Genomic DNA, 26,527 nt, shown 5'->3' with positions numbered 1-26,527 from the left:
AAGAAAGGCAACATTGGGGGCAGCTGGGAGGCAGAGTGGAGAGGCCTGGGTTCAAATCCAGCCTCAGCCCTGGTTCCCTAGCTCCCGCCACTCCTCTGCCTTAGACAGAAGGCCTGACCCTTCTACACAGCCCCTTCCCTCTCAGGCCCGGTGACAAGACCAGGGATGGCCCCCCCTCGGCACCCCGACGCTGCACTGTGGGGCAGACACGACAAGTAAGGCTGGCTTTTTCAGGAAGCTGCCGGCAGGCTCGGGGTGCTATTCACACAGGGTCGCTGCTGAACGACTCTTAAGAAGAAATCCCAAAACACGGGCCAGCGACGCCTTCTTGGGAGGAGCGTCAGAGCAAGCCTGCAGGCCTGGTCTTGGCCTCCTAGAATCCGTGCAGCGGAGCTCTCTGAGGGTGTCTGGGGTGATCCTCCAACCCAAAACCATCCAGGTCTTTGGAACCCAGGTTTACCTCCAAACCCAACGTCAATAAAACAAACAAAATTCCTTTTCTGACCAATAGGTTAAAAAAACAACCCACAGCTGCAAAGGTTTCTTTTCCGTTTCCAAGTGCTTTATTGGTTACTGAGAGTTAAATGAACAATCAATTTATTGCACTTGCTTCAGCAGCACATAGACTCAAATTGGAATAATACAGAGAAGATTAGCATGGCAGCCCCGGCATTCCATATCATTAAAAAAACCACAACAATTTATCATTAAGCAAACAACATACTAATTTATGCCCTCCGTATAGTTATAAGTTTGGCTCTACTTAGTGAATGAATAGAATTCTGATATGTGTATTTATTCTTGGCACAAGATATTTGAATGGAAAAACATCAAAGTGCTGATTCGATCGGTTTACTCATCCCTTCTACACATTCTGAAGGGAGAAAAATGTGGCTTCGTGCAGAGGATCAACACATACCCAGAAGGCATACAAGTAATAAGAGACTAAATGTGCCATTTCTTACCTGATGCGGGCTGCCTCATTAGGTCAAGCATGAGAGAAAGACAGAGTAAGAAAGTCAAAATATTGAGAGGTTTTGTTTGAACAGGGAAGTCATTCTGGCAGCAACTTTTCACCAATTATGAACCAACTCAAATTTCATAGAGATGAAAATTGAGAACTTCCTGACTGGTTTTAAGCAGCGTGAACTACTTCAGAAGCTAGTACCAAAAAACACAATTGACAATGGAAAGTTGTTAATGAAGATCTAACAACAGAGCTCCAAAGAGTAAAGCATCGAGAAGCTGTCATCCTCATAGTCTGGATGGCTGTAGCTTATGACAGCCAATAGCACAGTATCTCAGTATGTGATGGAAAATTTAGAATATAAAAATGACTAATTAGAAAGCGGAGTGGGCACCAGGCAGGTAACTGTTCTGAAGACGTTATTCTATGAAGAGCTGTCTCTTTCAGTTGAGCCTAGAGGACCCATCACTGCTTGGGAACAGCATGATTGCAAATCTACACTGGCATTCCTCAGATAGTAAATGTTTGCTGACTTAACACTGGTGAGATGCAGAAACATGTGCATTGATGTAGGCAGAACCCAACGTAGCACATGCATGGAACTCAAGAAGTTTGCATTTTGGGGGGGAAATTTCAGGGTCTTACTTCAGTAATGCAACCTTGTAAACTAAAAGGAAAGATGAACTGTGCTTCAGAGGATCACCTTAGTGTAACCGAGAAATTTAAAAATATTTTTATTTGTGGTTCTTGACAAAGATTCAGAGACTAAAATCTGTGCTGAGAAATCACGCCCTTTGGGAGCAAGTGTTTTCCCTCCATCAATGGAGGTGGCCTCCCAGACTAGTTTCAGTACAGTTGTTTACTTCCCTTTAGTACATTACAGGGCAATGGCAACTTTGAATTTCAAGAGATCAGGAAGGATTAGAAAGTTATTTACAAATTATCTCCCCTAGCATTTTCCCTCACCAAATTTAACAACTCAAGGCAACAGATTGGTGCTGAAGGGTAATAATTCCTGAGATTCAAAAGAATGAGAGAAGGATGAAATTGGGTATTTTGAAAGACAAGCAATCCACAACAAAGTAGAAAAAAAATCATCCACACAGAGGAAAAAACCCCCTAACCAAATAAATGAGCTTTGATCACCACTAGACAGGGTTTAAGCCATTGAAGTGAATCATGTGATACCAAGTGAACAGTTGCAGTAAATTTCCAAAATTGACTCATATAATAAAGCACACGACAGTACAATTGGCTTCTGCAATTCTCAACCCCTGTAAAACATGTGGCAGCTTTTAAAATTTAAGAGTGAGTTTCCAATGTTTCTGTAAATTCCTGAATATTTAAAATAGGAAATATAATTTCTATTTGATGGTTGATTTAACTTTTATTGTTTAGACCTGCAATTCTAATTTTTAGAGACTTTATGGGCATCCCTCACCCCCTCCCCCCAACATATTCTGGTCAGTAGTTTATGTTGGATTCCTTTAAAAACAACCCCATTCTCCCCCCAAATTTTATACTTTTCAGTTCTCAAAAACTGAAATGTGAGTAGGAAATGAAATGAAATTTGTGTTCTATTATCAGTTTCTCCAAAAAACTATTGTAAACGTGACAGATTAAAACCAGCAGTAAGCATTCAGACCAAAAGGTTTCCAGTGAATCAGAACAGGAAACCAATAAAAGCGATCAATGGGAGGTCATGACTTTTTGAACGTCACACTCCCTACATAGAGAAGCTACAGCTATGTAATCAAATTAAGCTCTCAAAAAATTGAAGCAAAAATATGATTAAAGGCATTTAAAAAATGTCCTTACTAAGAAATATTTTTATATCATAGTAACCTGGTTAGCTACAAGAAAGCCTGATAAAACACATTTGAGAAATACAAACTGACTACAATGATTTAAAAATAATTTACTAATTGTAGATATACATATATAAATCAGTACAAGGTCATTTTTAAAAACAGGTTTTTCAGGAGAAGAGATGTGCTCTAAGGTCTCTAAGATCTCCCCTCTTCTAGAGAGTAGAACCAAAGCCCCTAAAGAACTGAGCACCCAAAGCTACTTGCCATCTTTAGAATAATAGGGAGAGGGAAATAAAAGGTATTATGAGACAGGTCTTTCCCCCAAAGCACAAAACTTAAATCATGGACAAATGAAAGGAAATATTGTGATCATGGATCCACTTCCTGTTAGCTGACACATAAAAGCAACAGAAACCTTCATCATTCAGAAGGCACAAAGTGATTCTGAGGCTAGGGATATATATGGTTCTATGTAAATTTATGAGCAATTACAGGAAATAAATCACTTCACATTTCTTTTACTCAGAACTTTAAAAAATGACATCAAAGACTATCTAGATTTCATTTGACTTGACTTTGTTTTAGTTGAAAAAAATTTAGAAAAATTCAGTAGCCTTCATCACCCCGTGCAAAACCTTTGCCTGCCTGGAAATGAATACTGACAAGCAGTATATTAAATATCAGCATCACAGCTTGTGTGCAATTCAAAATTTTAAAATTTAAATATTTTGAAATTAAAATTTTATTTATTTAAATATACGACCTCGATTTGTCGTTGGATTCATCACCAAAAATCCCCAGCCACGTTTAAAAAGTAAATTGTGTTTGTGTCATCTTCTTATAGCTAACATAGTGTTCTAAGGTTTGCAAAATGCTTTCTATTCATTATCGCACTTGACGCTTACAACAAACCTGTGAAGTAAGAGATATTATTATCTCTAGCTTACAGACAAGGAAACTGAGGTTAAGTGACTTGATCACAGTCAAGAAAACATCAGAGGAGGATCTGAATTCAGATCTCCTGATCTCCAGGTCCAGCAAACATCACTGTACCACACAGATAACAGGATGGCGCTCCAGCCACCAACTCGGGAATGGTTTCAGACAGGAAACTGTTCAGCGAAGTGAGCCCTACCTACCAAGCCTGATGTGCAAGGGGTTCCCTGGCTGTACTTGTGTTTTTGATTCTCCAAATCAAGTTCTGTGCTCGCCGCCCCATTCAGGAACACATTCCATCTCCATCCAATCCCGTTGCTGTCCCTGGACTCCCGTTTTTAAAACGTGTCCCTTGTAGGGGATCCAGGGGCCAGGAGAACGGGCTCCAGAGAGCCCTGCCTTCCCACTAAGCAATGGACCCCTTGGGTTCCTCATCTCTTCCCTCCTGGGGCCAGGGGTCCCCCAGAGCCAGGACGGCGCGTCAGGAGGCTGCCTTGTGGCTGGGCTGCTTTCACGGGCGTCTCTTTCAAGAAGAACAAAAGGCCTTTGGCTGTAAGGCCTCTTAGTACCGCTTACACAGCACACGCCAAATGCTTGATGAAGGCTTTTCCACGCCTCTTGTGCCTCTCCAGGGCCGCTCCTGCCTTACTGGCGAGCCTGGAAGCCTTGTTTAGGCCCCACATCCGCGTGGCTTCCCCACTCCCCTTCTGGTGGAGCATCGCCCTTTGGATGACAGAACCTGCCTCTTCCCGGGGCCCTGCGGCTCCTTCTCGGGGCGGTACAGAGGGAGAGGGCCGGTCTCTTTCCTGTGCCACGTCTGAGCGGTCCCCAACGCCTGGCACGTGCATTGTTTCACTCTGGGCTCCAGGAGAAGGAATCTGTTTACACACGGGCCAGGCAGCGATCCTACCTTTATTACCTAGACAGAGCAGGTCACTAACTGGTCCATCTCTCCGCAGTAATGGAAGATGACCTCTATCTATGTGGCCACATGAAAGGGATCCTGCTCCAGAAAATGTTAAAAAAAAAGATATCCCAAGATCTCGGCAATCCATACTGAAGGCTAAGAATCCCCAATCACACGTGCAGCCAGATAGGAAACAAGAGAAAGCATAATGTTCTCTTTGCTGGAGGCAAAACTCAACAGTTCCCCAATTTAGGTCCCCTTCATTTTAAACTTCATTTGAATTGTTCACTGACTTCGAGTATCTGGTCTCTCTCCAACACTACCAGCACGACTACCTACTGGTGTCAAATTTTAAATGTATACCGATAAAGATAAAAGACACCAGAAATGATCATTTTAATAATAAGAAAAATTGGGGATAAAAGCCTGAATAAAACATTTATCTTATCATTTTATCCACAGGAAGGATACTAAAGAAGGCTCTGGGCACTTTCCCTGGGACGTGCTGCAGCTAAAGCCTTCCCGGGGGTTGTCCCCCCTAAGAAGTTCCTCCAGGGAAGGGGCTCTCCTCCATCTGTGCTTTCTTTGCACAGAATAAATGATCTACTCATTCATTATGTTAAAGGCAAAAACGTAGCCTTTTTTCCCTCCGGTTAAGAGCCTAAACTTTATAAGTTAAACATGTGCAATAAGAATCTAAATCCTGATAGACTCTTTGGAAAGAAAATACACTTGATGTCACTGAACCACAAGATAAGCTTCTAAACATGCAAGGTTTGTTCTTCCTCCTCCCCTTCATCCTGGGGAGCTCAGAGGCTGCTGAGCGAAGATTGGGTGCTTGTAAACCACATGACCTTATGAATGCTATCTTATCATATCACAGGTTCCTCAGACTGACCACAACCACTTAAATCAGACAGACAGCAAAGCAACTCCGGGTCTCTGACGAGTCCTCGAAGAGCCACATTTTGGGTTCTCCAGCAGCCTTCCACTGCTGTTATTTGTGGGGAGTGAAAATCTGATTATCTCGTGTCCAACTGCATCTGCGAGATAGGGTGCATGAAAAGCATGTGATTTACGGCACCGAGCCCCTCCAACCACACTTGGGAGTTCTTCGTCTCGGTAAATCTGAGAGCCAACTGTTCCCTGGACGGAGCCCCATTCAGCGCCAGGAGCCCAAGGAAAACACTCGGGAGCACGTTTTCCAATAATCCATCCGGGGGAAATGCCGGTGCAAGTAAAAGGACATTTGAAATAGCGGCTCTTCACCCTCTTTGAAAAAGAGTTATTTGAATAAGAGAAGCAGTCCCCCCTCCAAATGCCTTAAATCTCCAGTTACCTAAAAAGAGAGAGAGAGAGAGAGAGAGTCTCTCTCTCTCTCTCTCTCTCTCTCTCTCTCTCTCTCTCTCCTACGTAGAAATGTCTCCTTTCCTGGACTCTCTAGGCCAGGCGTTTAGGGCAAAAACAATAACTCCAGCAATCTAGTTTATCTACATTATGAAGACAGAGAACATGTTCTGGTCACCCCTGAACTCTACTTTAGTAAAATCTTCTGCACCAGAACCTCCAAAGAAATACACATCCAAGCAACTGTTTAAAAGTCCCAGGAAAAGGACATTATTTTTGAAGCTCCACGGAATGTCTCATGTTCCTAATTTGCACCAATGAGCTTTTCTTACCACTCTGACTGATTTAGAATAATAAACTTTGAGGCCTACCTAACTGGTCAGCGCAGGAGCACGGAGGTCTACTATGAGTCAAGCACCTTGTTTTAAGCAGGGCGAATATAAGGAAATGCAAAGAGCAGGCCCGGAGGGAAGGTGTGAAGATCATCTATGCCATCAAATCTCATTTTACAAAATGAGGAAAAAAGAGAATCCCAGAGAAGTTGCAAACGCGGGTGCTGGGCTCTCCTGGCGGCTAACTATCAATATACTATGGAGCGTGAATGAGAAAGAGAATACTGAGACACAAACTTAAAAAAAAAAAAGATTTCTTAGCATCAGGAAGTCTCCCATTTGGAGAGGGCTCTGCAGCTTACAAATGCTTCTCTGATAATAAATTCCGGTCATACAATGGTGGAAACGAGCCGGGTTAGGGATGGGATTTAACCCTAGCGCTCTTTCCATCGCGTTGTGCTGCCTGTAAGGAGAATGCGTGGCGGCACGGTGGAATCCAGGCCGTCGCACGGCTCCGTGTGGCCTCTGTTCTTCCTTTATAAAAGATCGTCCTCATTCATCAAGCATTTGCTATCCATTCTCCTGGTTTAATGATTGTTTGAGCTCTACCTCCAGCCAATTTCTCTCTTGGGTTCCAGCAGTCCATCAGCAACGTCCTAGTGGGCATCTCCAACAGAATATTCAACGCATCCAAGCAGAATCCACTCTCTTTCCTTTCTAAATTCACGCTTCCTCTGAATCTCCTTCTTCCTGTTGCGTCCTCGCCATCTTGTCATGATCTTTGACTCCTCAGGCGTCAGATGCTGTCATTTCTACCTGCACAGCATCTCTCATTTGGATTCCTTCTTTGACTCCCACAGCAACTCCCCTATGCCTTGATGACTGGGAGAGCTTCTTGAGTAGACTCTGCCTCATGTCTTCCCCATGTCCAATCCATTCTCTAAAGCACTGAAAAAGTGATTTCATATAACAGCGGCTGTTTGGGTCATTAAAACTCCAGGAGTTAGGGGGCAACTAGGTAGCTCAGGGGATGAAAAGTCAGGCCCAGAGATGGGAGGTTCTAGGTTCAAATCTGGCCTCAGACACTTCCCAGCTGTATGACCCTGGGCAAGTCACTTGACCCCCATGGCCTAGCCCTGACCATTCTTCTGCCTTGGAACCAATACACAGTAGTATTGATTCCAAGACGGAAGGTGAGGGTTAAAAAAAAGGGGGGGGGGGCAGGGAGCAAAGCACGGAGTAGCTAAAAAACAATAATGGCTACAGACAATAGAAAATAAACTCAATTTTCCATCTTTCAGGTGAGAGGTCACATGCTATCAGGACACGGTCACTGTATTGGATATGTTGACTTGTTTCCCTTTATTATGAGGGAAGGTTCAATGCCCAGGGGGTGTTTCCAGAAAAAAAATTATATTGTAAGATCAAAAGGCATCAATAAAACTTAAAAAATAAAGATAGAAAAAGCACAGAATTTAAAAGAAAGATGTTTTGTAATTCTTTGTTTAACCCTTTAAGGATTAAAAAGCTACCTTTTATTGGTTAGATAACTATCTATGAGAGAGAGTGGGAATATCCAAGACAACACAGACTGAGGACTCTGGAAAGCAAGATGAAAAGAAGGTCTAATTAGTATCATGGAATCACAGAATTTCAGGGTTGTCAGGGACTTCCCAAGCCATCTAGTTAAGTTCTTGAGTAAGAATCCATTCTATCACATGCCTGTCAAGTGATCAAACAATCTTTGCTTCCAATCCACTAACATCACAAGGCAGTTAATTTTAAGTTCCGATGGCTCTTATTGTTAAGAAATTCTTCTATTTGTGAAGCTAAAATGTGTTGATTGCTTCTAGATCTGCCTTCTGAGACCTGGCAGAACAAGTGTAGTCTCTCTTCTACATGACGTCTCTCTAAATGCTTGAAGAAAGCTATCAGGTCCCGATAGAAGTATCCATAGTTCCTAGAATCAATCCCCACAAGGCAGGACTTCAAGGTCTTTCACTATCTTTGTTGGTGTCTGAAAGTTCTCCAGTTTTTTATCATCCTTCCCTTTGGGTGGTATTCAGAACTATTCATGATACTCCAGATGTGGTCTAATTTGGGAATGTAGCCTAATCATGAATTAAGTCTTTTTTTTTTTTTTGACAGCCAGATCACACTGAAAATGAAAATTTCCAAGATCTTTTTAAACAAATGACTGTCTAGGCACACCTCATCCATCTTTGTACTTGTGAAGTTGATTTTTTGAACCCAAATCACAACCTTACATTTCTCTTTCTTACATCTATCTCTCTAGATCTGGCCCAAAGTTCTAGCTTATCAAGATATACTTAGATCCTGACATCCAGCATGCTATCTGTACCCTTATCCAAGCCACTGATAAAAATGTTAAACAACACAGATCCCTAGGACACTCTAACAGTCTCTCCTTTAACCATTAAACTTGGTTCTGGACATTCAACTACTTTTGAATCCATTTAATTCTACTTTTCTCTAACTTGTGTCTCTGTCTTGTTCAGAAGAATTAAAAAATTGTCCTGGATATCTTTTTTTTTTAAACTATAATCTTCATTTCTGACTATACCTCCTCCTACTTCCCTACACAGTTCACCATCCTTTGTATCAAAGAATAATAATAATAATAATAATAATAATAAGGTCAGTTCAACCAAGCTAATCAAGTCTATCAATGGAGAATGATGGTGCTATGCACCATCCCACACCCTCTATTCCAAATGTCCTGCACTTTGGCAAGGAAAACAGACACACTTTCTCTATTTTTCTTTGGGGCCCAGATTGGCCATTATAACAACACAGCATTTAGGGTTTTTTGTTTGCTGGCTTTCCTGTCATTCCACAGTTTGTTTTCCAGTTCTGCTTACTTTACTCTAGATTAGCTGACATCAGTCTTTTCATAGCCATCATTTATTATAGCAAATTAACATCCATCACATGTGTGAAGCAGTATTTGTTTAGCTAGTCCACAATCAAAGGGCATCTACTTTGTTTCCAGTTCTGCTCCCCAAAAAGGGCTGTTGAACCTTTTGGGCTATGTTGGTTCTTTCTGTCTTTGACCTCCTTAGGGTTTAGGTTCAGCACTGGAATCTCTGGGTCAAAGGGTATGGAGTCTTTGTCACCTTTTGGGTAAATTCCAAACTGCTTTTTCATAATGGTTGAACCAATGTTCCCAAGAATTGCATGAAAAAGTGGTAAACGATTTGCTAAAATCTAAGTAAATTACATCTATGGGATTCCCCAGATCTATGGTAGAATGATCTTGCTCTTGATGAAGCTAGAGGAGATCTTTGAGATTATCACTTCCTTTTCAAGATGCCCATTAACCATTTCTTCAGTGATATGCTACCGAGAAATACAGTCCAGTGAGATCCACATTGCAAATGAGATGACAGTGAGAACATTTAAAGTGAAAACTAAGAGAATGGACATAGGTTCTATTTACTTCATATTATTGCTTCTGGTCTCTAATATTACGGTTAGATTAATAAAGGCACACATCAAGTGCCTTTTTTTAGGTTTAAACTTTAAACTATGATGTCCCATTTTATTTTAGATTATCCCCCAAGATATGAACCCATTTCAAGCATGGGTATTTATATGAGGCTATACTGGAACATAAGGTAAAGCTTATCATGAGACACCAGGGAGAAGAGAAAAAACCTACTTCACAACCTTTAAAAATGTTAAAGAGTTTATCAGTATCTGAGGGTCGCAGGACAGGCAGGGAAGCTCACCCTCACTTTCAGAATAACTGGATGCCTGGGTACTGGGTTCCAAAAAGCAGGAAAAACTGTGACTTCGGTCCTCCACACTTCCAGGGCTGTCCCTAACTCGATTTTCTCCTTGCTAAGCCTTCAGGGCCTATGCTATATGCTGTAAGATTACAAAGAAAAGGCAGGGTGGTGCTTGGTTCGAGGGGAGGAAGCTGTGGCCTTGCTCATCTCTGGTTCATTCTCCACACTCTGCCTTTGCACATCCTATTGCCTCCTTGCCTGCTGGCCTACACTCCACTATTCTATCTTTTGAAAATTAGAGAGTTCATCCTTTTCAGCAAGTCTTTCATGAACTACACTACCCACTCCTTTGCCTCCAGGCACACACGTCTGTCCTGTGTTTTCAGTCCCTTCGTGCATCTTTTTCTCCAAGTGAGACTAGATATAAATTGCTCAAGGACAGGGTGTGTGCGTATTGGGGTGTGGGGGTGAGTTATGCTCTCCCCACCAAGTCTCCCAGTATATGCTGGACAAATACTGGGTGTACTGAGTTTTGATGAAATATTATATGTCAGTTTTTACATTAAAAACAACCTGTCACCTCCAGGAAGTGATGCAGAGCGAAAGGAGCAGAACCAGGAAAACATTGTACACAGAGACTGACACACTGTGGTACAATCGAAGGTGATGGACTTCTCCATTAGTGGCAATGCAGTGATCCTGAACAATCTGCAGAGATCTAGAAGAAAAACACTATCCACAAGCAGAGGATAAACTGTGGGAGTAAAAACACTGATGAAAAGCAACTGCTTGACTACAGGGGTGGAGGGGATAGGACTGAGGAGAGACTCTAAATGAACACTCTAATGCAAATACCAACAACAGGGAAATGGGTTCGAGTCAAGAACACATGTGATACCCAGTGGAATCGCGTGTGGGCTATGGGAGAGGGAAAGGTGGGGGGAGAGGGGGGCGGAGAGGAAAAGAAAATGATCTTTGTTTCCAGTGAATAATGTTTGGAAATGACCAAATAAAATAATGTTTAAAATTAAAAAAAATTCATAGTAAACTCTTGGATTTATACCCCAAAGAGATAATTAGGAAAAAAGATTTGTACAAAAATATTTATAGTCTTGCTCTTTGTAGTGGCAAAAAATTGGAAAATGAGGGGATGCCCTTCGATTAAGGAATGGCTGAAAAAATTGTTCTATCTGTTGGTGATGGAATGCTATTGTGCTGTAAGGATTGATGATCTAGAGGCTTTCTATATGAACTGGGAGGACCTCCAAGAATTGTGCAGACTGAAAGGAGCAGAATCAGGAGAACCTTATACACAGAGACTGATACACTGTGGCACAATTGAATGTAATGGACTTCTCTACTAGCACCAATGCAATAATCCAGGACAATTTTGAGGAACTTATGAGAAAGAACACTATCGACATCCAGAGAAAGAACTGCAGGAGTAGAAACAGAAGAAAAACAACTGCTTGATCATTTGGGTTGATGGGGATATGATTAGGGATGTAGACTCTAAATTATCACCCTAATGCAAATATTAATAATGTGGCAATAGGTCTATCAGTGACACATGTAAAACTCAGTGGCATTGTTTGCTGGTTATGGGAGGGGAAGTAAAGGACATGAATTATGTAACCATGGAAAAATATTCTAAAGTAAATAAAATTAAAAAAAAAAACACCTGTCATGAACACAAGATTCTCAAAGGAGTGAGAGCAGGGAGTAGCCCGGAAGAGGTCCCAAAGAATACAGAAATCACCAAGGCAAAATCAAGGCCACCCGTCAAACCATCACACGTTGCACTCAAATAGTGGTACAGCCCATCGATGTCTAAAATCACCGTGGAAATCCCTCCACATCTTCCCAGAGAAGGCTCACGGCAATTCTGTCTAGCTGTATTCGTTAAGGGGATAATATTGGGTAAGTTTGGCATGTAGGGAATCCTGCCTATGATCACTTGTGAGTCCACTTGCCCCCGTCAGCGACGAATTCACACTCCATGGGCTGAGATTCTCTCAGGCCTGCCCCAGGCCAAGGCGATCTATGCTTCACTGGAAACCAGAAGAGTTGTCCATACTCGCCCTCCCCGACCTCTTGGTACCTGGGCTTTTGACCCCAGCCCGACCTCCTCCCATTCAGTTCCCATTCAACGTCCTCTTCCTTTCTGGGGCATCCTTTCTTCCCCCACGGCATTTCTCTCTTCCCATGGCCCCAGAGGCGCCAGGCCCTGCCTGCTTCTCCTTCCCTTGGCCACCCCTTCAACGGGAGCTTCCCTGGCTCATGACAACATTTGCCTTTCCATCCCTATGACACCGGCGTGACTTTTTATCCAAGGCACGGGGAGGTTCCCTACCACAGAAGCCGTCCTGCACAAGAAGCCCTGCCTAAGGCTTACTCCCCAGTAGGAGGGACGTCCCCCTCTATCTGAATCGGGGCGTGAGTATTCCGCACTCTGGAGCCAAGGAAAGCCAGGCGGAATGGAATCGACGGGTGAAGAGGCGAATCTGCTGAAAGTGAAGGAATGGGGGGCAGCCAGGAAGGGGCATCATCCTGCCATGAAGAGACCAGCTCTCAGGGGCAACCGCTGAAGCCTCCTCACTGATGCAACCCTAATCTCTTCAGAAAGGACTTCCTTGACAGCATCAGCTCATTTCTGTCCTTTTTCTGGAGCTCTATGGATAGTTCAAAGAGTTTCTTGTTTTAACCTCATTACGTTTATATACATATACACATATATATACAAATTCCCCAGCCTTGGATGGCAAAGAAGTCCGGGGCCTGCCTCTGAAAGAAAGGCAAAGACGACGAGTGAGAGCGGATTTCTGTTAACTGTTTGGGATCTTCATCCCACGTGCTACCGAGTATTCTGGAGGGATGACGAGAAGACGCTGGGAGGAGGCCAGCGGGACAGAATACTCCTGGAGTAACTTAAAGCGTGTGAAGATAGCCGGTGTTCTTATATCTTACGAGGTACGTCCCCTCCCCCCTCCCCCATCCCTTATATAATGAATGCTCGACCGGAAAACCTCGATGGATTTTAGTCTAGATGAGTCACTATCTAGCTACAGGGCCCTGAGCGAGTCATTTAACCAATCTGCGTATTAAGTTTTCTTATCACTAAAATGAAAAGCTTCAACCAGATAACATGAAAGGTGGCTTCCAATTCTAAAATTCTACGATTTAAACCTCAATTTAGGATTTTCAAATGTCCTTCCCCAGTGCCCCAACGGCTCCCCCGAGTCTCCGCGGAAGGAGGGCGCCCAGGACAGCCGCGCCTCACTCCTGTCCACACTCCAATGTTGTCTCTTGAGTCCCAGTGAGAGGGACCTTGGTCTCTCCCAGCCCTCTCAGCTGCTGCTGCTTCTTTTTTTTTTATGCGTTGGTTTCCCTCATTAGAACACAGCATCAGCTCCTTGAGGGCAGTGGGTGTCTCTCTGCCTATCCGTACCACATGCCCAGCACTGGTAAATAGATGCTTGCTAACGGGCCAGTTTTCCATATAGTACCTGCACTCCAAAAAGAGCAAAGACAGTCTATCTAGTATAATTAAGAGGGAGGACCGGCAGCCGTAGGGTATTTCCTTATCTGAGAGGCAGCAATTCTCTGAAACACTTTGAACTGAATGGTAAGCATTCATTTTATTTTATTTTAAAACCCTTTGCCTTCTCCTTTAGAAGTGATACTAAGAATCCCTGGAGTTAAGTGACTTGCCCAGTATCTGAGGTCGGGACCCCTCATCTCCAGGCACCGAGTCACCTAGCTGTCCCCTGAAACTACACACACACGACTTCTTGAATAAAAGGCACTCCATTTGTATGAAACCTTGTGAATCTTAATACAATTAAACGATTTTCTGGAGTCATTCAGCTTATATAATAGGAGAAAGCTAACAATGACTACTGTAGAACAATTTGTTGAGATTTACTTGGTGAGAAATTGATTGCATTTCTGAAATAAAGTGTTAACACAAAAGAATAGATGTTTTAAAATATGTTCTAAAAAAAACCCTCATTCATAAGTACAAAGAGAAACCACTATTTCTGGACCTTCTTTCTGCCTCCAGAGGTAGTCTGTGGTTTATCGATGGAGCCTGTGGGTAAGAAGGCCAACTCTAATCTTGGATACCACTCCTGTAATCGAGGTAACACACTTGAGTTTTGTAAGATTTAACCGGAAACAAAGGAAGCATACAAAGTAGCGATGTGGAACTCACAGCAGACAGTTTTATAAATCAATGAGTTCCATTCAGTTTGAATAAAAGAAGAAAAAGGGGATCCAAGAACCACAGAGGACAATGATTAAACTATTTGTAACTGGATGTTGAGAAGGAAGCCTGACCTCATTTAATTCTTTCTTCGTTTATAAGCCCTCTCCAGTTTAGCAGGATATAGGGAAGGCTTAAGGAAAGTCATTCCTTCTTGCCTGGATGCCTTTTTCTTTTCATCATTTTTGGTGGCAATTAATTATGTATGAACCCAGAGATATAGACATTTTACACTAAATGGCAAATGCCAGAGGGACTATCAGTAGAGGGAAATTTAAAGAATCTTTAGAAATACTTTTAGTACTTTTGTATTCTCAACTTCAATTCTTAAAATGTCTAGCTGGGACAAATAACAAAAGACTTCTAGTAAAATAATTGCAATACATGATGGTATAATTTCAAAAATGCCTTCTTGTAAGGTCAAAGGAATGGATGTGTGTTTGGGCTCCCATTCTGCAAAACATTAAACAAGCTCAGAGACTGTTGGCCCAGGGTTAATGGAATAGGTGAGGGCAATGCAGGGACCATAGCTTGGGTGCAGGGCTGAATAAATTTCTGATAGTAGCATCCACAGTTAGTAACTGATCTCTCCAACTCTATAAAAAGAAAGATGACAGCAACTTTACTTCATACAATCATCTAGAAGAAACTACAATATTAAATACGGATGAAAATAAGCCTTCTGAGATAGTCATGGTAGCTTTTGTCCCCAAAACACTGATTAAAAGATTATAAAATGAAAATTTACAAGGAAAACAGCATTTGACAAGGTATCTACTTATCCTAAGTATTAATTTTCTATGTTTAGTACTATTATTTTATAAAAACATTTTCAAGTTCTTTAAAAAGTTTAGAATATGCTGCTTAAAGTTTTTGTAAACAAGTATAAAGTTTATAATTTAGGTTCATTCTGAACATTATGGTTAGTTAGAAAATTGATAGCTATAAAGTCACATGGTGGGAATCTGCGACAGAATTATTATTTTTTAATGATATATATTGTAGTCTCCCTCCAGGGCCACTTCCCCAATTTTTACTTGAATTGTCAGACACAGTTCCCAGAGAGCATCTATTACTATTTCTTTCTTTGAGGTTCTAAGGATAAATTTGAAGGGTTACTGGAGCTTCTAGTACTGGTACTCATGAGCTCCTACCCAGTATGTTAGCCAATGATTATCAGCTAGAATTAATTATTTTTTTGAAAGAGTATATACTAAACAGGTATAGTAAAGACAATTGTTACAGAAATATCCCCCCAAACCTGAGGACACACTGTCCCTTTATATATGCAAGGTCCCTGGGGAAAGTGGGCTCTTAACTTAGAAAGCACATGGGGCAAGAAGGTGACCTCCCAATTCCCGATTACTGGAAGTCATTTTCTCCCTTCTGGTTAATGTTGGAACTGTTCTTTAAACTAACTTGTAGTGTTAAATATAGGCTCATAGATATGTCTGACTCAGCCTATCACAAGATATGATCTAGGGGGCAACATCCAATGACCCAAAGGCCCTACTGATCCTCTCAAACTGATTAAGAACTTATTCACATCTAGTTTTACTTGATTAAATCAAAGATGTCCAAGGCTTCTGAATTTGATTAGATTGAAATGAAATAGAAACCCTTCCCTTATACATAGAAAAATATTTTCATTTTTTGGATAGCTTTTAAATAAAAAAAGTGTGTATGTAAAATATATATATATATATGTGTGTGTGTGTGTGTGTGTGTGTGTGTATACACACAAATAAAATTACTGTTTTGATCTTTCGAGCACAGACATTTTCCATTCTTACTACTGACTGAATTTCCCCTTATGGCAAAGAAAAACAATTAAGAATACCAAATGCACAGACTATGTCTAACAACGCGTACATTTTCTGCCTTCTCTCTACTGTATAGGAGCATCTCCCCTCTAGGACTTTCTTATTTTTTTCCATTACTTTTCCATGGTTTTATTATGAATATGAAGGATATTAAAAATATAGGGAGGGTTGTATATTTCAGAAATGAATTAAAACTGATTTATGTCCTCCTAGAAAAGAGAGAGAGAATGCAGAGGAGGTTATATGGTGCTTGACTGTGGTGAAGAAAAAGGTTTTTTTTAACTGAAAGGAAGTAATATGAAAAAGACTCACTTGAGACATTTATGAAATAATTTCAAATGGGGGAGTGAGGTAAGAGAATGCATGAATTAGTAGAAAAACTTTATTGATCTTTTCTATTTCTTTCAAATAAAGGATAATTCCTCCTTATTTCTTCTCCAAGCCATCTTCCACATTGCTGTCTGTGAAATCTTCTGATTGTCCCTCACTCTTGCCCTGTCTTCTTCCCATCTTTCTGCCTTTTTCTCATGTCATTCCCCTCCCTTCTGCCCTAAATGGACTTTACCCAATTTCTTGATCCATAAAATGAGGGGGAAGGTCTAATCACTGGAAAATGGGTTTAGGGCTGAAAGGAACTTGTGCGGAGGGTCCTCTAGTTCAAATCTTTTAAAAAAGACAAAAAAACAGATGAGGAAATCGAGTCTCAGAGAGTTGAAATGATGTTAGTAAAGTCACCAAAAAGTAAGTGACACAGTCAAGACTTAAACTCCAGTCTCCTAATTCCAAATCCCATGTTCTTTACAGTGTCTTCTAGGGTCCCTTTCACCTATGCTCTGCAATCCTATGACCCTTCCTTCAAGGGCCAACCCAGGCATGAACTCTCTATGAAATCTTCTGGTTTTAACAGCCTAACTCTAAAGCTAAGCACCCTTTGGAGGCAAGGACACATAAGAATTAATTTTCAGCTATCTGGGGGAACTCCTGGTATGGAAACTCCCTTGGCACTTAAAAGGCATTTAAAAACCTTAAAAAAACATTTCTCTGACACAAAGTACTCAGAGGATAGATTGGGGCCAGTGGGAAAGTAATGATTCTGTGGATTTGATTCCAGATCTTCCTGTCTCCTAGGCTGTCCTACTATCCAATAATATCATACACTGTCTCTCTCTTCTAAAGGACTGCTGATATACCTAAAAATGCAAGTCCATTTGTTTTTATTTTTATGACCCCCCCGAAAGACATCTCCCCCCCACTTGTTCTCTCTCTCTCTCTCTCTCTCTCTCTCTCTCTCTCTCTCTCTCTCTCTCTCTCTCTGTCTCTCTCTCTCTCTGTCTCTCTCTCTCTCTCTCTCTCTCTCTCTCTCTCTCTCTCTCTCTCTCTCTCTCATACACACATATACACAAATTAGATAAGAACTGGACCTGTAATGATACTGACAAAGGAAGCTCCCCGTGAGGAAGAGCTCTGCCATTATAAATAGGCTGGCATTTTCACTACAATTTAGAATCTTAGAGAGCTGCCTGGGAAGGTATTTGATTTATCCAAGGTCACAAAACCAGGAGGTATCAGTGCCAAGACCTAAACCCAGAGATCCCTGGGCTTCAGGATCAGCTCTCTATTCACTCTTCCATGCTGTTTCTTTGAACTCTTTGTCCATGTGTGTATAATAAGGTTATACTAGGATGGAGATAAGTTACCTTATTCCTAGAATAAAAGGCAGCAAATCATCTTCTAAAGTATGTTCTTCCAGGAATAATATTGATAAATTAATGAATCTATTTTAAATAACCTGACATTTGTGCCTTGTTTCAGCCAAGAGTTTTTAAATTCTGATTCACACCTCTGGGGGCAATCAAACCATAAAAATAACTTCTAAGGTGTCTACGAGGGGGATTAGGTATCTTCATGAAGAGTTTCTACAGGAACTAGCTGAGTGGTTATGGTCAGTCAGACATGCACAGCATGGCGCTATCTCCAGAAGAATGAACTTGCAAGTTTGTCTCAACGTTTCCTTCAGCATTTGGAGAAGTACGATCAAAGATCAGTTAGGAGATAAAGCAAAGAGGCCATTACTAGGTCACCGAGAAAGAGAACACTTACACTGACAATGCATTTCAACATACTTTCAAAGTTATTTTCCAAGCTGAAGCTCCAAGCTGAGGCTCTAGCCAGTTCTACAGGGAAGTACAAAGAGAAAACCAGAGAGGAGAAAACACTATTATCTTTTTCCATTGTGAAATGAATTTTCCTCAGAACACATTCCCTTCAAATATTTTCCCCCACTAAGAAGTAGCCTGTAATATTTCACTGACATAGGAGGTAGTGATTCTAGTCATAAATTCATAAATCAGTATTTGGGTCAGGGGGTGGTAGTGTTGAGGCTTGAAACTTTTTATCTTTTAATTAGTGAAAAAATGGAAATTTATAAACATTAACATCTGATCAGAAAAATCAATCAGCAAGGCTTTAAGGGCTTACTAGGAACTATCAAATGGTTTTTAAAAATGCCTCAGTAAATTCTTTGGATTTAAGAAAATGATTATATACTGTTGGAGGATTGGAAATATATTTGAAAAATTATAAAAAATAATACCAGTTATGTTGACACAAGACTCTAAGTTTAGCCAAATATAACAGAAATAATTTCTTGGAAGCAATTTCTTGTTCTAAATGGTTATTTGGGAATAAAAAAAGGAAGAAGAATTATACTGTTTTCCAATTTCCTTTATCAAAATTATACCTCTATGAGCATGCTCCACTTGACAGGAAACAATTGGAATTATCTTGTAAGTACATGTGGAATTCCTCCACGTCTGACCTCTCAGTGGCACAGAGAGGTGACTCTGAGCTCCCACCAAGGGAGAAAGGCTTTGAGGATGGGTCTTGGGAAAGACAACATGTCTGCTGCCAGGTTCAGAGAGCCTCCCTATCAGGTGGAGCCACAGGAGGAGTGTTTTGGTCTCTCCAGTACTTAAGAGACCGAGGCCTAGGGTGTGAATAGGCTACACTCTGTCGGTGGTGAAATTAAAGATCTTTCTCCTCCCTGGCTCCCCCTCCTACCTCCACCTCTTTCTCTGGTAACCAACACTACCTCCACTGCCCTCTTGTTCCACTGGGCATCCACGTCCTTGAGAGCAGACTGTCTGCTTCAGTATTTTTAAGTCCAGGCTTAGAATGTTTTAAGAACTTGATAAATTACCTTTTATTTATTCATTCAGTGAAGACTGAAAATAAGGAGTTATTCCACCTTTACCCTTCTTAAATTTTAGCCATCAATTCAATTAAAGAAATACATGTCCCTCCCCTCAAGGTGTTAAAATGAGCTTGGCACCCCCATCTCCTTTTAAGCTTTCTTGCCAATTGCTTCCAGGTTTATTTTTCTAAAATCCCATTTCCACCATCCTTGCTCTTTCCCCCTCTGGTACCCCCTTCTCAGTCATGGTTGCCCTACCCGGCAGGGTTATTTATCACCTTGGTGCCAATCCATAACGTTTTTCAAGGTCTACCTCAGGTTCTACCTTTCCCTCCACTGGATAGCTCGTACTGGCCTCTCACTAATTTAATTCCTTTGCACCATTAGCGTAGCGTCCCTGCCCCTTCCCGGAACGTCACGCTATCCAGGTATCCTGAAGCTGCGTGACGGCCCGCCCCAGTCCGTTATGGCCGGACCTCCCATCCTGACCCTCCCACCTGCACATTCTAAGCCCCAAGGAACGGGAGCCGGGTCTTGGGGATCTGCTGTGGGCTTGCTGTGGCTGCGGCCTGCAGACGCCAGCAGCCATCAGAAAAGAGAAGTGCCTCTCCAGGGAACTGTTCCATTCCTGGAGGTACACAGAACATCCGAGAAGGGATGGCCAAGGCCGGAGCGGTTTTAGCACGTTCCCTCCATAAATAGTTGCGTCTCATTTAGTTGTGGCTGCCGGATAGAAATGGTCCTTATCGATTTGGGGGCAGAGGAGAGTACCAGGGGCCACTTGGAGGCCCGATCCCACTGCTGCCTGGGGTGCTCCTTGAAGGGCTTGGGCTGACTAGGGGGAATGGAGTCTCCTCCCATGTGGCTCCTCCTCCCTCCACAACGCTGGGGGGGGCTTCAGTGGACTCAGCCCTCCTGAACTGAAGCAATCAAAGTTTCAGGGTCCCTGGACAAGGCATTTCGGGCGTAGGCCGCACCACCTAGTTCGGAGACTGCTTCTAAGAAGTGCCCAAAGAACGGGGTTCTTTGAAGATCCCGGGCCCCTCGAACCTCATGGGTGCTAACCAATAATTACATGGCTTTTCCTACCTCTTCAGACCCAAAGCCCTAAATGTATGGGCTCACCAAGCTTTACATTCTAGTACTGAACACAAGCATGGTTGCTAACTAATTAGATGAACTTAAGAGTTTTCTATGAAACTACATAGTTCTCCAAAGAATTATCACATTTCATTCATTCTGAAATTCAGAGAATACTAAAAAAAAGAAAAAAGTTGTTTCAACTCTCACTGCTATTGAAGCAATGGGTAAGGTTGACTAATTTCAATTTCAGCTCTTCTTTCTGTCTGCCTTCGGAGAGGCATATCTGAAAGCAAAATAAGGTCTCAAAGAAAGCAACAATAGAGAAAAAAGGGCAGTCAAGGGTCCAAATTCCCTGCCAAGTGCCTACAATGATCTGAAGAACTTACACTTATGTAGTGTTCAACCTGTACTTCCATATGCACTCACTCTGTCTCACCTGATCCACACAGCACAAAACGTATTATCCCCATTTTACACAGGGAGATTCAATGACTTGCCCAAGATCACCTGGCCGAGCCGGGACTTCAGCTAAGCTCCTGAGTGCCAAAGACGATGATTCTTTGACCACATTCTCCTACTGCCTCAAAAGCGGAGGGTGGCTCTAAGCAGAAATCTCATAATACGCGTTTTCTGCTAAGATTTCAGACTTCAGAGATTCTACCTATTCTACCTTTGGAAGTCACTCCTTAATCCGTCCAAGATTGCTTACCTATCCTGTAAAATAGAAGAGTGCCGGTCTCCCAGCCTTTCAATGGAAATGAACCGGGTTGCAAACTGCTGTGAAAGCTTTTGCTCCTAAGAGTCCAACCTCACTTACGGGCCAAATGGGCTTTACTTAGCACCTGTAATTTCAAACCTGTAATAGGAAGCTAATATTACTTATTTTCTTTAGAGCGATTTAAAAATATCAAGATGGTTACTCCATATGAAGTAAAACGATACAATCAAGTAAGGAATATTAGATGAAGGTAAACACCTTGCTTAAATACACAAACGGATGTTATCTATATTCTGCTAACCAAAAAGTGAATAAAGTTATGAATGTTGAAAGTTATAGCGTAGAGGAAAAAACCTCATGTACTGGATTTTAATTTTAAAAAAGGAAAAGAAAAAAAAAGAAATCCAAATAGTCTAAGTTAATACCACAGCAACGGTGAAGCTATCTGAAGATTTCCTAAGCATTTCACAGATTCAAGGTGGTGCCCGTTTAAGTGTTCACATACTAAGAAATCTGTTAACTGATATTAAGCAAGTATCCTTTTTTGCAATCTCAGTAATACCGGCACAAGGGGAGAGAGATGATGGGGGCGGAAAGACTTCCCTCTGCCCCCAACGGTAAGCACCCGTCACAGAGCTGGTCTACGGGCAGAAGGGACATTCTCAGGACTTGCAACCTTGCCTGTATGAAAACACGATCTAAAGTCTTCTAAATATAACAAACACTAGTTCATCGGAATAGAAAGCCCACTTCAAACGTTACAAGCTTCTTCTCGAAAGATTAAGGGATTTAAGAAAAAATGAATTCTCAACTTGGGTCTTAAGTAGATTCATTAGAAAATTCCTGGTTAAAGGAACAAACATGAAGTATAAAAATCATCTCTAAACATGTTCGTTACGTTTCTAATTAACGATTTGCATCCGCTCTCTTTTGCCTGCCAAATGATTAGTATGACCAGTAGTAGCATGAACATGGAGGAGGGGAAGAGAGGGGCAGGGAGCCCCGGGGCCCCGGGCCCCTCTCGCACTCACCTCGTGATGCAGCTCGGCTATCTGCTCTTCCAGCTCTCTCACGTACTGGGTGGAGTCGGACTTATTGAGCTGCCCTTGAACCTTTCCTTCTTCTTTCTGTGGGTGACAACAAAGCACAGCAGAACAAATTCTCAAAACAGATTTCCTCGATTTCCCAGGGACGTTGTCAGAGGCCTGACCTCAGGGAACGGAGAGCCTCTCACGTGCACACCATCCCCCAGAATCCTTTACTCTTGCCAAGCCAGTCCCGAGAAGGGCCACTCGCTCTTGCCAGACACCTTTTAGTAGTTTCCACACCTTTGTGCAGTCATGGGAAAGCTCACGTAACTGAGTTAGCCCGAGTGACATTCTTTATCCCCCTAACAAATTTCTAAGGAATGGAGGGCGTCGTTCAGCCTCACCGAAAGCTCGGGCCGCCCTCAGGAAGGCCTGGCTGGGGCCCTGTGTGGGACCTCTGCGAGGACCCTAGGCTGGAGGAGCAAGTACCAATGTGCATCAGCAGAGGGAGTGCCCGCCCGGGAATTCCCCAGACAAGGAAGCCAGGGGGTGCCCCCCCTCCCCCACAGAGCGCAGGGATCCTCCAGCCTGAACCCCAAGACCGCTGCAGTGAGTTTGAAGGAAAGAATTCTAAGGTGTCAACGTCTGTTTATGCCTAGAAGGAAAAAGGCTGCTGTGGGGGGGCTGCCTCAGGGCCTCCAGAGCTGGCCCCAAGGGGAAGGGCCCCAGCGGAGCTGCGGAGCGGAGCTTTGGCTGCCCTCCTGCGCATGCTCAGGCCAGCAGGTGAATTTCTAGGCCTCGCTGTACAGGCGTCAGACATGCCTTCTAATTCCCTCGGAAGGTGTGTCTCAGGAGAGGAAGTCTAAGTAAAACTTCAAATGGCACCCTGCTTAGTAACACATATGAATAGTGAATGAGCATATTCAATGGCAAAGAGATGTTGATTTGCATTCGGAGAGGCAGTTCCTCACTGAAAGCTTCCCACGCTATAGAAATTACAGGATTAGTAAAAAAAACTAATGTCATACCTCTTTCTGGTAATATTCATAACTCCTGAGGTGCCCGCAGAGCCCATGACTGAGGAGGCAGGTCTAGAGAGGCCCACCCGTCACTACATTCATGAAGCCAGCTTTGATTCCACCCAGGCTGAAGATCTAGAATTTATCCTCAAATGGGATTTTTAAGACAACATCTCGGGGCAGCTGGGTGGTTCAAGGGATAAAGGGCCAGGCCTGGATAGAGGAGATCCTGGGTTCCAATGTGTGACCCTGGGCAAGTCACTTAACCCCACTGCCAAGCCCTCATCACGCTTCTGTCGTGGTGCCAATACTTAGCGTTGATTCTCAGACAGAAGGTAAGGGCTCTTTTAAAAAGTCTATTCCCACCTACAACCTTCTGAACATGACAGGTAGACCGTCATGTAACTGAAAACAAAAGCCAGGATTGTTGGAATGACCACGGTTATCTGAATAAAGCAAAGATGGTTAACGATATAATGGGCGATCTTAAAAGTTCTTTATCACAGATGGTCCTCAAGTCGGGTTCTAACTGACAATATCTATGTTTTAGCAAGACTAAATAAGATTCTGAGTAAGGCCTGCTGGCTCTTTGGGACAGCTATACGTCTGATTAGCAGGTCATCGAGACCCTTCTATAAGACAATGACAAAAACGGTAACTAGCACTGAAATCTGACGCATCTCTTTTCAGGTTGTCATGGGCTGTCTCTGTATCTTTTCCTCACTCACTTATCTGCTCAAACCAAGAGGAACAACTTAATTAGTTTAGAAAACTGGAAAAAAGGGGGCAGCTGGGTAGCTCAGTGGATGGAGAGTCAAGCCTAGAGACGGGAGGTCCTGGGTTCAAATCTGGCCTCAGATACTTCCCAGCTGTGTGACCCCCATGGCCTAGCCCTGACCACTCTTCTGCCTTGGAGCCAATACACAGTATTGATTCCAAGATGGAAGGTGAGGGTTTTAATTAAAAAAAAAACAACCAAACAAACAAAGACTGGAAAAATCTGAAAACAGAGACATCTGTGGACTACTGTGCATTTGGCCATTGCTGATTACAGATTAACCTGCAGAAATGAAGCTTTGAGAAATACTGGACAAGCGTCATGAAGAAGGGTGAGGTTTCTCGTCATGGAGTTCTCTCCGCCTTCCTGTCCAGAAGGCAGCAGGACTTCAGCTGAGGTGCTCACAGAGCAGAAGTGAGGCCTCTGCTGGTCCTCGGCCTCTCTTTACGAACAGACACAACAGCATTTTAGCTGAGAGGACTCCAGCAGAGCGAGCCACCATGCAGGAATGTCCTGTCCTAAACAAGGCAGGATGGAATAGTGCAAAAGATGCTACACTGAAGTCAGGAAGACTCCCACTTCTGTTGGCTATGTGATCATGGACAACTCAAGAACCGAATCTACTGGATTTATTGTGTTCATCAAATAAGAAAGTGTGTATAAGCACAAGGCAGATTTTAAGGGCTGTATAAATGTCATGAGGGAAGGTGCTGGCCATGGGGAATATCAATTTATATCACAAAAATGAAATAGATCACACACACACACACACACACACACACACACAGAGGAAATGGCTCATTACTGATGTGGCAACCATTCCTCAACCAACTCTTTACCTATGGCCGGCAAAAAAATTTTCTAGCTTAAAAGTTAGTTGAAAGTTAGTTGATTGTTATTCTTGTTTGTTTGATTATTATATTGATTTTTTGTTTGTTTGTTTGCTATTATATTGATTGTTATAGTTATAGTTCAAAGTTAATTGAAAAATAGAATAAAATTGAGAAAAAGACATGACATGTGCTTAAAATAATTTCAAGTTATTGATGTTTAAATTTTCTCCACCAGATACACGTTTATGGGACATTTATGACCAAACAAAAGATAGAGAGGATCAGGAAAGGTAAATTGGATAATTTTGACTGCATGAAATTAGAAAAGACTTTTGCACAAACAAAACCAAAGCACCCAAAATTTAAAAGGGAAGCAGGAACCTGGAAGAAAAATTATAGCAAGTTTTTCTGATAAAAGTCTCATTTTTCAATTATACAGAAAACTGAATCGTATTTATAAAATAGGGGCCATTCTCCATTTGACAAAACGGTCAGTTTTCAGTTGAAGAAGTCAAAGCTATCTATTGTCATATGAAAAAATGTCCTCAGTCACTGGTTTGAGAAATGCAATTTAAAACAACTCACATCTATCAGATTGGCTAACATGACTGGAAAATGAAGGATGTGGAAAAATAGGGACATCAATATACTTTTGGTAGAGTTGTGAACTGGTTCAACCATTCTGACAAGAATTTGGAACTAAGCCCAAAGGGTCATCAAAAATCTTTTCCATGTTTACATATTTCATTTTCTTTCCCTTCCTTCTACCCTCCTGCCTCCTAGATCCAATACGCATTTCTGCTGGGTTATACAAATGTTATCACTTATTCCATATTATTCATTTTTGCAATATAGCAATCTTTTAAAACCAAAACCTCAAATCATATATTCATATGTACAAGTGATAAGTCATCTGTGAAAAGGATTTATTTGTACAAAAATATTTATAGAAGCTTATTTTGTGGTTGTAAATAATCAGAGATGCCTATCAATTGGGGAATGGCTGAAAGTTGTGGCATATGATTGTGATGGAATATTACTGTATTGTAAGAAATGATAAGCAGGACGACTTCAGAAAAACTACAGACTTTTATATGAACTGATATAAACTGAATTGAGAAGAACCAGGAGAACAATGTACTCAGTAACAGCAAAAGCTTAGCAACTCTGATCAATATACTGATCCGTGACAATTACAAAGTACTCACGATAATAAATGCTATTCACTTTCAGAGAGAGAAATGATGGACTTTGAGGACAGATTGAAGTATTTCTTTTTCTCTTTATCATTTGTCCTTTCTTTTTTCCTCCTCCTCCTTCTAATATGTGCATTTGTTTTCATGACTTCAGATGTATAATAACTATCTTTCTTATCTCTTGCCTTCTGACTCTAGAGCAGGATCTTTAATATGGTATCTAACAAAGTCTGAAGCCCATAGCTGATAAACAGGCCTCAAACCTAGAGTCTTGCAGCTCTCACTGTGAACCTACAGAGCCTGCCAGCTAACTGACAAAGGCTGGGGTCAGCAGCAGCAGGCTACTGGAGTCACAATGAGGGATAAGTCCCACCTTGCTCTAAGTGTGATGAAATATTCAGACAATTCTGGATATTCAGCTAAAAAACTAGTTGAAAAGATGAACAACTTTTGCAAAGTTGCAACATATAAAACAAACCCACATAAGTTATCAGCATTTCTAGATATTACCAACCAAAACCAGCAGGAAGAGATAGATGG

General features: G+C 42.0%; 1 protein-coding gene and 1 pseudogene across 13 annotated transcripts in view; one reads left to right on the top strand and one right to left on the bottom strand.

Annotated features, from left to right (window-relative positions):
* EVI5 (ecotropic viral integration site 5) overlaps window positions 1-26,527 on the bottom strand; it is a 221,510-nt gene that overhangs the window by 5,773 nt on the left and 189,210 nt on the right. For 9 of the 13 annotated variants that reach the window (XM_007480307.3, XM_056815347.1, XM_007480308.3 and 6 more), the window contains one exon: window positions 22,165-22,260. In XM_007480307.3, coding sequence (XP_007480369.1) covers window positions 22,165-22,260 — 96 coding nt within the window. Of the gene's footprint in view, window positions 1-13,129; window positions 14,913-16,507; window positions 16,803-18,239; window positions 18,314-22,164; window positions 22,261-26,527 lie in introns of those variants that run through there. The other 4 variants (XM_007480312.3, XM_007480314.3, XM_007480311.3 and 1 more) reach the window with 4 other exon arrangements.
* On the top strand, window positions 607-705 carry LOC130457740 (U6 spliceosomal RNA; annotated as a pseudogene).

The sequence above is a fragment of the Monodelphis domestica genome, chromosome 2 (genome assembly GCF_027887165.1).
Source record: "Monodelphis domestica isolate mMonDom1 chromosome 2, mMonDom1.pri, whole genome shotgun sequence".
NCBI classification, from domain to species: domain Eukaryota; kingdom Metazoa; phylum Chordata; class Mammalia; order Didelphimorphia; family Didelphidae; genus Monodelphis; species Monodelphis domestica.
This window is presented reverse-complemented; position numbering and strand designations above follow the sequence as displayed.